General features: G+C 35.9%; 1 protein-coding gene across 1 annotated transcript in view; it reads right to left on the bottom strand.

Annotated features, from left to right (window-relative positions):
• The window catches only part of LOC140155254 (oxysterol-binding protein-related protein 8-like), a 98,596-nt gene extending 86,704 nt beyond the window's left edge, over positions 1–11,892 (bottom strand). Inside the window, 1 exon segment of the mRNA XM_072178012.1 lies at positions 11,478–11,892. Within this exon segment, the coding sequence (XP_072034113.1) occupies positions 11,478–11,553 (76 nt within the window). The 5' untranslated portion in view covers positions 11,554–11,892.
• Positions 11,893–12,233: the final 341 nt, after the last annotated feature.

Genomic DNA, 12,233 nt, shown 5'->3' on the forward strand with positions numbered 1-12,233 from the left:
CATACAACATGTAGGCCTATTTGATTCTCCCATTTCACCTGTATTCAAATGCTGTGAATTGGAATTGAATTCAAATGCTGTGAATTGGAATTGAAATTGGTTAGCAGTTAATTTCAATGCATTGAATCAAAATGATTTTATATAAGAAGAAAGTGAATCTGAATTGAATTGAAATTCATTTTCTGAATCGAAATAACACTAGTGAGAACTCAATACCAGTGGTTGAATCTCTACGATGCAATTAATGAAGGCCTACAATGCATTATGGAGGACGAATTGCTTTGATCAAAGCATGAAAAGTAATGAACAAAGACGAATTATATTTGTGCAAGTACTGTCCGTGCAGCAGGTGAGACGATTTAATGCGCTCTAGGACGAAATCAAATGAACATTGTATGAATCTTTTTGATCAAAATATGAATATATTTGACCAAAGACGAAATTTAAGTTTACAAATAGACACTTTCAAATTTTAAGGATGAATTCAAACTTAACGGGATATTAAATATAACGAAAAATGAGTTAAATTAACTGAGAAAACCTATATTTGCTATCTACTGAAGATAGCAGTCCACAATCAATAGTAGGAATTGCATTTTAATATTTGCTATTTACTGATGATAGCAGTCCACAATCAATGGTAGAAATTGCATTTTAATATTTGCTATCTACTGGAGATAGCAGTCCACCATCAATGGTAGAAATTGCCTTTTTATATTTGCTATCTGCTGAAGATAGCAGTCCCCCATCAATGGTAGGAATCGCCTTTTTATATTTGTTATCTACTGAAGATAGCAGTCCAAAATCAATGGTAGGAATTGAATTTTAATATTTGCTATCTACTGAAGATAGCAACCCACCACTAATGGTAGGAATTGCCTTTTTATATTTGTTATCTACTGAAGATAGCAGTCCACCATCAAGGACAGGAAATTACTTTTCATATTTGCTATCTACTGAATGACTTCTTATATTTGCCATCTACATGCAACTGAATGAAAAATAAATTCTCTCCAATTTTACTATGTATGTTGTTCACTTCCTATGTCATCGGACCTATTTGGGACCGCTATCTAGATTTTTCTTATTTCTGTTACAAAAAGTAACAGCGAAAGCAGGTGGTTGCAAAAAGAGGCAAGACTCATGGTTCAAGAACCGCCTTGTTATTTGAATTTTTTAAGAATGAGAATGAAGGAATTGTTTTAGCTGCTGCATCTATCGTCTCATATAACATGGGGTGACGCCATTATTTTTTGGCATAAAACAACTTGGCTTCACCTCGTTCTGCATAAAATAATAATGTCGCCCGTGTTATATGAGATAATAGATGCGCCGCAGTGGGTAAAAACAATACCTTTATTTTCTAATTAAAGCACACATGCTTTACACATTCTCACCTCCTTCACACACACACACAAGCCACATGGATACTACCAATCATTATACACCTTTTTGCAAATCTCTTCCCCAATTTAAAAGACAATTACTGGTAATTTGTGTTTGCATTGAGTTTGATGGTATGCACTAATTGGTTTTAGAAACAGAACTTAATTGAACAGAATATAAAACATTATTGATTGGTAGACACTTGCATGGATTGAGGACACATCTCATGCATGTAGTGGTTATGTCAACTTGGTATGTCGATCAATAAGGATTTCCCAAAGAAAGATACCATGCATTAACTCTGAGCTTGGAATATTAAGGAGGAAAAAGCGTAGTGATTTATAGTGCGCTACGCGCAGGCACAACGCCTAGACGTTGATCCACAAGCCTCAGCACACTTTATAGGTTGTCGCTGACCACTACGGCCCCACATCATTCCATAAACCATTAAACAACAAAGGAACTTTGGTTAAGGGCTCGGATAGTAACATTTGCGCAGTATTTTTTCTGGGACATGAACACGTCAGACATATCGAATTGAATTCTAAAGATGAGGAATGTCCTTCTGATATCAAATAATTTTGATTTTTTTTAAAATAATTTCGCGATATAATTCCAATTTTATGGCAAATTATTCAAATTTTATGGCAAATTACTAAAATTTGATATAGGTATATTTGTTTATTTTTTATATTTAACAGTCCTCAAAGTAAACTTAGTTAATCTAATGATTTGTGCTCAAAGTGTATGTAGCTGGGAGGAAAAGCTGATGATCATTAAAAAAATTTGACCTTTCGTATTGAAGCTTTACATTTTTTTCCCAAAAAGACCTAAAATTTTCGGGGGAAAAACACCTTATGTAATTTTTACTAGCTTGTGTGTTAGGCTGCGATCACATAGAAGTATACTGTATACGGTATTCGATATACAATATACGCTCATTCGATCAGGCTGAGTTCACATAGGCGTATACCATGTGAACTCAGCCTGATCGAATGAGCGTATATCGTGTAGGGAATACCGTATACCATATCCTGTATACTTCTATGTGATCACAGCCTTAGGCAAATCTTATCATGATAAGTCACTACAAAAGTGTCCAAACTTAGCATTCCAATTTTATGCTATTTTATCTTGATTGTAAAATGAGAATGTTTCAAATAGTAATCATTTGCAGCATAATTTGTTCACATTTGAAGAGAACATATTAGAATTGATTTTACTTTTTTTAATCTAACATATATGAAGGGCACATGCGGACAAATCAATATAGGCAAGCATGATTTACTCCTGATCAATATGCTGTCACTTGTAAAATTGTATGCACATTAATTTTTGTTCAGTTCTGTGCATATTTGTTAGTATTTTACCTAACATAATAAAGTTACTGTAATAATAAATTTGTATCAGCATATGCCTTCATTAACGGAAGATCAAATCATTAAATCTTGATCAGCTTAAGAATTTTATGCAATCACAGCCTTAGGTAGATAGCTCAGTATAAATTGATGATGTATGAAGATGATTGAATAAGTGTGTTAAATAAGTAATAACATTACTGCCGGATGCCAATAGGCTTCAAAGTTCTCACAGTAGTAGCACGTAAGTGCTTTCAGGGAGCTGAACGAATATACAGTGAATGGTAATCCCTTATACAGGCTGTATCAAAATGATTGTTCTCGACACACAAGTAATTTTGAAGAAAATGACAAAAATACTATTCATTTTGAACGTAAATGTTAATGATTGAAATATAAGCATAACTTGATCCCGTGATTTTGTGGGAATTCACCATTGCATTTTGAGATATTGGCTTTTGATAAAGGAAGGCGATACCACAAATTTCACTAATAGTACCACAAAATAGGGCTGTGTGCATGCTTAAAACAAATACTTATTGATTCTTGATCATTTGATTAAGAAAACAAACTGTTTCACACATTTTTCTGCCAAATCACATCATTATTACTAGTGGGAATACACCACCATGTCAGTTTTGTAATACAATCCTGAAAATGAGGCCTTCTTTTAAAAGCACTCAATTTCTTCACTGAATATGCTATTCTCTTAAGCTAAAATTCTTATTAAACCTGGCAATCTAATTTCTTAGCAATTTTAATATTTAGACAAAATTGGGTCTTCCCTTCATGTAAGATATGCAGAAATAAACTAGGGTAAAGAGTGATTAATTGAGTGATTATACGGAATAAAGATTATAATCCCTCAGTTTTCACAGGAGACTAGTTTTGATGATTTCTTACATGAAGAAGAAGTAACCCAAAGTTGCCAACATGATTTCAACAAAATTGATGACAGTCAGAGAACAATCATTTTGATACACCCTGTAGGTGATTGATCTTTTTTCTGACCCTTATTTACGTTATCTAACCAGGACTCCTACAGATTTCAGGCAAAGTTACGATGGAGAACAATGTGGGAAGCCCCAAGCGTACATCTGAATGATACAATTTAACCATTACATACATTGCTGGGCATTTGGTTACATTTCTTGTTACTACCAAAGTAGAGTGTAAAAGAATGCCCTGAAAAGATAAAAGGTCAAGATAAATCTGTTTTTGCATTACGAGTGTAGTAATGTGCATAGTGACTGCAGTGATAATCCTTTTATTTTATACTAGCTTTACATATTTGTATGCAAGTGACCTGTAGCTGTAGGGAGTTGGATTAATCTGTGGACAAAGTTACAGTAACGCAATGTGTTGATCTGTCTTTTTTTGTTTTTGTTAAAGACAACCCAAGTAGGTATAGAGGTTGTGTGTGAAATTATTGATTCTGGTGAATAAAATGAAATGAAATTGGCTCAAAATAGAGGATTTGAACCGGTGTCCTTCACCGTAATCATGGCGCAGTGCAGTCCATTCGATCAAATGTTGTCATCAACCTATTTGATCATAGTGCATTTGTTTTGTGTGTGGGACGAACTGTCACAGTAAATTGCAATCATGCTTTTGTTGAATGCATTTGAGTAGTCCGCCATATTGACGGTATGATACGTCATATGCACAACCACTATTAAAGGCTCTATCAGTTAATATATCTCAGCTAAAGTGTTAAAAACAATTAAAATGAGTACATGTAAGAATAGCTTAAAAGTGAAGGATAAGAGAATACTTTTTACATATGAAACATATGGCAAAAAGGAAGAAAATGTCATTAATAGATTGAGGGCATGGTCATTGTTTGTGCCCTAAATTCTATCAATGATCCCCCTATGTAGGTCCCCCTAATGCAGGTATGTACTGTGTCAGTGTGCTCAACATCATTGCCAAGAAAAAGTAACATTTGGTTTTGGAATCAATATTATGTGTTTATAATTTTCTTATTTTTGTACAAATGTGTTTGTCACTTTGATTTGATCATGATTTGATTAAAATATTTGAATGCTTATGTATTTTGTTTCATACAAATGGTGTCGTCTGGCTTTTAATGGCTTTCCAGTTTCTTCCTAATATTTTGGAAGCTTTTATCTTAATTAAGCCGCTGTCATTTGTTGTATCCTTATGTATATCATGGAAATAAAATAAGACTAAGTGACTGACAGACTGGCTGGCTGTATTAATGGATGGTTTCTTGTTAGAATGGTAGTATATAAACATCTCAATTTTGTCAATTGGCACTCAACCAAAATGTTGGTAGAGTTGTGCAACTAAGAACTGATTTTGGGCAAAATAGGGGCTTGATGAACTGAAATTTCAACATTTTTGATGGGTCTTGTTAACTAAAATTATGCCAAATTATAGGTTTTGGAGCTAAAAAATCCAAAATTTTTCCACATTTTGGCTAAAGAGCTACAATTGTCAGAGTTTGAGGTTCATAGAACTGGAGCATGATCCAAATGTGGGTCAACTGCCGGAAAGCCTGAAAAGGGGACCCTTGACCGCCGCACATACCCATACCATGTTTACATGTGAGTACCCCCCCACCGTGTCAATTCCCAACAAAAGCCTCATCCTGTTGCATAAGGTCACAAAAAATATGGGCTGTGAATTCCACTGAGTGCAGCAACTGGATATAATTTTGTTGCACCCAAGAGATGAGTTCTATTTGCAGTAAGATATGCATCTTAATGCAGCAGATATGCATCCCCATATGACAGTGCTTATAAATGAACTGTGAGATGTGTTAAGGAAGGTGATCATAAGTAAGAGTTCAGCTCACTTTATATTCCAATAATTTTAGCCTTCAATAAATTGATAAGGTGATAATAAGTAAGAGTTCAGCTGCTTATGATGATGATAATTATGCTGATGATGATGATGATGATAATTTTGTTGCTGCTGATGTTAATTATGCTGCTGCTGCTGCTACTGATGATGATGATGATGATGATGATGATGATGATGATGATGATGATGATGATGATGATGATGATGATGATGATGATGATGATGATGATTTATGCTACTGATGATGATCTTGATTATGCTGCTGCTGCTGATGATGATAATTATACTGCTGATGTTAATTATGCTGATGATGATGCTGATATTGATGCTGAGATGATGATTATGCTGCTGCTGAAATGATGGTGATGATGATGATGAAGAGTAATTGATGATTACAACAACAACAACAACAACAACAACAACAACAACAACAACAACAACAACAACAACAACAACAACAACAACAACAACAACAACAACAACAACAACAACAACAACAACAACAACAACAACAACAACAACAACAACAACATTAAAGATTTGTTTGTAAGAATCGGATTTGGTTTCATGCAAAGCAAAACAAGAAATCCTCTACAAACACACAGCCAGTATAAAAACTACCTGACTGATATGATACACATTTTTAAAAGCAAGTGAAGTAGGGTTTATTACTTACTTTACCCTGGGGGTGTACTTTCCAGTGAGGTTATCTAAGTGAAAAATTTGTACCAGTTTCCTTTCCAAGAAAAGCAAAACAAACAAATATATGCCCATAGAAAAGCCCAGGTGACACTGTATGCCATTTTGTAATTCTAATCATTTTAGAGTGGAGTCCCTAATGCCAACTTACTCATAAAACTGGGACACTTTTCAGGGAATATTTTAGTAGGGATACACTACAATATAATACTACCTATGTGTGAAGCTGTATGGTAATTTTATTCTGTAGAATTATTCAACAAAATGTGTGCTTGTTTATCTTCAAGAACTAAGATATGCCCTGTTATTGTAAAGCTAGTGTTCTGTTACAGTGGCAGCACGAGGACATTTTTTTGGGGGGGGGGGACATGGAGGGGCAAAGTGAATTTTAGGGGGGGTGGACAGAATCAACAAATTTGCTGCAAAGAGTAGAAATTTTAGTAATTTTGGGTTTTTAAGGCTGACAAGGTCATAAAAGCGGGGGTGGAGCAAAATTTAGGCCCCTTGCTCCCCCCCACCTGTCAACTTTAAAGAGTACTTTAAAGGTCAAATCCAGCACCTAGAGATGTTACTTTCTGGACACATCCCTGAAGCCAATCATCTTCTATTTCTCGTTAGCAGGTAGTGCATTTGTACAATGATATGTTCATTTTCCCCCCACTTCCCAATTCTTTATTCCCATTTGGTTCATTTAGTATTAGGGAATGTTTTCATTAATTGGCTTTTAATAGGGCACCTGTATAGTCTGTGTTAAATGAAGTATCAAGCCCTAGAGTGACCTGCAATCATCTTGACCATTGCACAATCTCCCGTGCACAATCTAATAGGGTAACAATAGCCTATTTTGTAACTTGGAGCTGCTTGGCTGCTGTCTTGACCCTTTGCATGGTCATCTTAAAACAAGATTTCTACTTTCAAAGTGTGTCTCGTGTTTCGTACACCTTTCGTACGCGTGCATTTATTCCATGTACGCTGTGTAAAAGCATTCTGGTGTGCTACATTGTACATCAATGCGTGCAAGAAAAGGATGAAATAATAATTTTAATTTTGCTCATGCATTTGCTTGAAGAACCTCATTTTGAGATCCATGCAAAGGGTCAATGGGCTACTATGTGGAACAAAATACAGACCTACAGCCGTCTTGATTAAAAAGTGTTAGCTGATCGAAAACATGGATATTGTCTCTTATTTCTTCGTACCACAAATGACCTGTCCACCTCTTATTTCTTTATTAGTGATCTATTCTAGAGTACGAGGGGGTATCCAAAAGTTTTTGACATCACCCAGAAGCGAAGGAGCTATATTGATGAAATTTTGTCTGTGTAATTACTGGTCCTTATGTACATTATGGTCCAAAAATGGTCTCATAAGTATGTTTACTTTTTTTTTTTTTTACAGGTGGCGCCAGATGGGCAGTAGGCGCATAGCCTGTAAAATGGTAAAAATTGAGGCACGCAGCGTGATTAAGTTCCTGCATTTGAAGGGTTAGGCCTACAATGCTTAGAAAATCTGATGAAATCAAAGCTATCTCACGGTGATGATTGCCCATCATATGGCACTGTTGATTTTTGAAAAAGGAATGTCAAAACTGGCCACATGTCCCTCACAGATGAGCCAAGAAGTGGGCGTCCATCACTTTCGGATGATGCGCCACAGTGAAAAAAATTCAAGAAAGTGGAGGATCTTATCATGAAAAGATTATGCGCCTACTGCCCATCTAGCGCCACCTGTAAAAAAAGTGAGACCATTTTTGGACCATAATGCACATAAGGACCAGTAATTACACTGACAAAATTTCATCGATATAGCTCCTTTGCTTCTGGATGATGTCAAAAACTTTTGGATACCCCCTCGTATTGATGATATTTGATTACTTCCTATCCATGTTCCTGTCTCTGCCAGATGCAGTTAAGTGTAGCATTCATCTTTTCAAGATGTTTCAGCAAACAAATCAATATTGCATCAGCTTTTCGGATGATAGATGGGTTTTTAAACAATGAAAAATAGAATTATCAATGACAGATTTGAAAGCATTATATATCAGATTCTAACACACCAACGCATTTGTTATACCTCATATATGATCATTAATCATACAATGTAAAATTCTACTGGAGACAGAAACATGGTTAAAATTGCAGAAGAAATCCTGTACCTCGTGAGGTAACATTTAAATTTTTAAATGTATCATGTTTTAAAGGTACAGAAACACTAATGTTCCATATTTTACATTTTAAAATGTTTCAAAAATAGGGATGTGGTCCAAAATAGGTTGTCCGACGATAACGTTAGTGAACAACTAACTGTATACATAATATTGCAGTATAACCAAGTTAGCTTGCAATTGTTCATGTGACACCATTTTTCATTTTCAGCCTATTTTGATCTCAAAAGACCTTTGACCTCAGCGTGTGACCTATATAAAACACCACCAGTTTCAATAGTGCTATGACCCAAGTTTCATATAAAATTGAATCCAATATTTTAAAACTCATAGCGAGAACAATAAATATTGGGCTTAAAGCATAATATTTAACTTTATTATGTTTTGGATCCAATATTTTTACACACTTGGATTCATCAAAACATAATAATGGTTAAAATTTGGTCTCATACGAACAGTTCAAAAAATTGACCTTCTATGACCTTTGACCTCACTATGTGACCTTGAATACCACCAATACATGAAGGTTCCCATATAGTGCAGCTATGACTGAGACCAAATTTTAACCATAAGTCGATCAATATTGTTGACAAACACACCCACCCTACACACTGACATACGATTCTTGCTGCCGGAAGGTATCTCCATTATGCAGCAAATTTCCTATGCGATGAATAAACTAGAAATACAATTTCATGTTGAAATGAGACTTTTATGGGACGTATCTCATTTTCTTTTGCATAACAAAAGATCTAGAAAAATGAAAAAGGAAAGTCAGTTTAGAATCAATCCGCACAAGCATTCCAATGAAATACAATGATGCTATTGGCAAAATTTGAACTCGTTTTTTATTTATTACTTTTCATAATGGTAAAACATGTGTATTTAAACACTACACATGAGATGTCTGTCACAATATTTTATACACAATAGTTTTCAACCGAGTTTAACAAAACATGGCAAAAACATCACGCTGCGCATGAATATATTACAAGACCCTTATGGAATAACTGAAAACTAAGAGAACTTGCATGAGGAGTATCAGTAGTCAACAAAGAATATATTACTATACAAATATACAACTTGAAATGATCACAGAGTCTGGACCAGCCAATTTCTATGCAAATCCATATAGACTTCTGAGCATACAATCCAGTCGACTTCATTTCTTTTTATAGTAAGTAGAAACAAAGGTAAATATTGGACTAGAATGAGGGATTTCACTTTTCCAAATTGTCATGTTTTTAAATCCCCATATCGGAAATCAAACTTGCCAACCTTCTCACTCACTCTCATGTAGTGACTTTCTTTTGGTGACAATGTACTAGATACACATTATGTGGATGGTGTGTATTGGATCTTTTCCCCCATCATTTTCAGTGTAAGCATATGCACTAATTGAAATACATGGGAGGGGGGAGAATATTAATGCATTTTTAACAGGGTTTCTACTCCCGATTCCAGTAAATACAGCACACATTTGTTGGGATTAAAAAAATATTATCCTGTTTTGCCAAATGAAACATCCTAATCCTTTAGTTAATTCACAAAGTCAAATTTTAATATTTGGCCAATTTCTGGAAATAAGTGTTTTTCATATGCTGTGACAATCAAGCCCAAATACTTATACAAAGACTAATGTCAAGTTATGAATTTTAATTTTTGAAGAAAAAAAATGCATTTGGCATGCAATTGTGACCTACTGCAGACCTCCGCCAACTGAGATAGTGGTGCTTGTTTACAGGTAGGTCCACGGTTTGAATGTAAAGTTTTGTGTGTGTCCTCATTTGCAGGCAAACACTGACACATACACACCCCTACTTATAATTACCTGCAACCGAGGACCTCATTCTGTATATGATTTAATCCTATCTAACTGAGGACGCACACCCCGTTTCTAATCGACACACCGTGGACCTACCCACACACCAGACCACTTTACTATCCAACTGAGGCCCGTCTGTCCTGTATCCCCTAAACGTGGACCAGTTATAAATGCATTTTTAAGTTATTTAACCGAGGATATCCACAGTTGGAGGTGTATCCTTGTTTGTGATTGTGTATCCATATGTACTTCCTCATTTGCAGGTATTTACAAACGCGCACACACCCCTACACATATTCACTGACAAATGTGGACCCTATGAGCCTCCTATGTAGTTAAGGGGGTACTACACCCCTGGCCAATTTTGTGCCTATTTTTGCATTTTTCTCAAAATTTTTAGCACATTGGTGACAAGTAAGATATGTATATTATAGGGGCAAAGACTACTACTACTGTACTGAAAATTCAGCCACTCAAAGCAAGTAGTTATTGATTTATTGATCAAATATTGGTTTTCCCTCCTTTTTGACTGTAACTCCACAACTGTTGTCTGTGCTGAAATAAAATTTACAGTGCAGTAGTTGTAGTCCTTGCCCCTATAATATACATACAGTCCAACCTCTCTTATCTGGACCTCTTTTATCCAGATCTCTCTGTTATCCGGCTTAGAAATCTTCACTGGAGAACATGTTTTTGATAATTTGACACCTTAATTCCATGCTCTGAATGCCAGGAATGACATATCTATGTTGCATAAAGCATTCAAATACCATCTATTAGTGTTATTACCCCATGTTGAAACAATCTTTTGTTGTCCCAATTTCAGTACTTGGTCAGTCAATGCAGAATTACATGTAATTCACTTATCCGGATTTTTCACTTATCCGGACAATGCTTGGTCCCATCATGGCCGGATAAAAGAGGTTGGACTGTATCTTACTTGTCCCCAATGCGCAAAGCGTGGACTTTTGTGGACAACCTATACCCCATGTATTATTACAACATGTAGCGTCCTCTTACCGCTCTCTTACGACCGTGGATGTCCACGGTTGCTGTAGGGTCTGCACTTTATGAGTGAAATGTCATATAGTTGGTCCACGTTGTTGGTGAAAACAAATGCACCCCACACACACTAATTTGGAAGTAGAGAGTACCATTCAATAAATTTTTCCAAGAAATATCCTGATTCTACGGTCATATCCAATACTGGCCTTACCTGATTGTTTTGCTTTGCCCGTATCATGACTCTTGGATCGACCACGCGGTATTCCTTCCACAGTTAGCCTCTGCATTTTGTCCCTCTCTATCTAATAGACACACTAAAGCTTCCAATTTGTTACCATGTACCTAGCATGTGTGCTATTGACCCGGGACACACTGCACTCTGGCGATAGTCTCATGGCCTGCACATTAAGTGGCGATGATGATAAGCAGCAATGCAGGCTAGCCAACTGAGTACTAAGCTATAATCGGATACATTGCAGCTAAGATAGCTTCTTTCCTTTCTTCATTCCATAGTCCTCCAAGTTATCAGAGAGTTATATGGGGTGTTTGAGTCAACTCCAAGTGGCATTAGAAACGGCATACATATTTACTGACATCCATAGTCAAGTATTACTCCACAGCAAACATATATAGGTGTCTAATTTAATTTTCACATTGACAGGAATTATGCCACTGCTAGGCATAGAGCAAGCTGCATTTTATGTGCATATTACAAGTTATGAAATTTAATCAGATGAGGCTGCTCAAGTTGTACAAGATAAATTATGAGCACTACCGCCGTCAGGATATCTTTAAAGTGTGTTAGCAACAAACACTCTCACATCTGTCCCAGCATAGTACCAAGCACACATTTGCAATGCTGATTGTATGCACACATTTATCCGACAGCTCTATTTCCATTTTACGTTGAAACCAGACACAAAATACAACTCGGCCTCAAAGAAACGTGCAAATAAGTAATCATGGT

The sequence above is a fragment of the Amphiura filiformis genome, chromosome 6, assembly GCF_039555335.1.
Source record: "Amphiura filiformis chromosome 6, Afil_fr2py, whole genome shotgun sequence".
Taxonomy (NCBI): Eukaryota; Metazoa; Echinodermata; class Ophiuroidea; order Amphilepidida; family Amphiuridae; genus Amphiura; species Amphiura filiformis.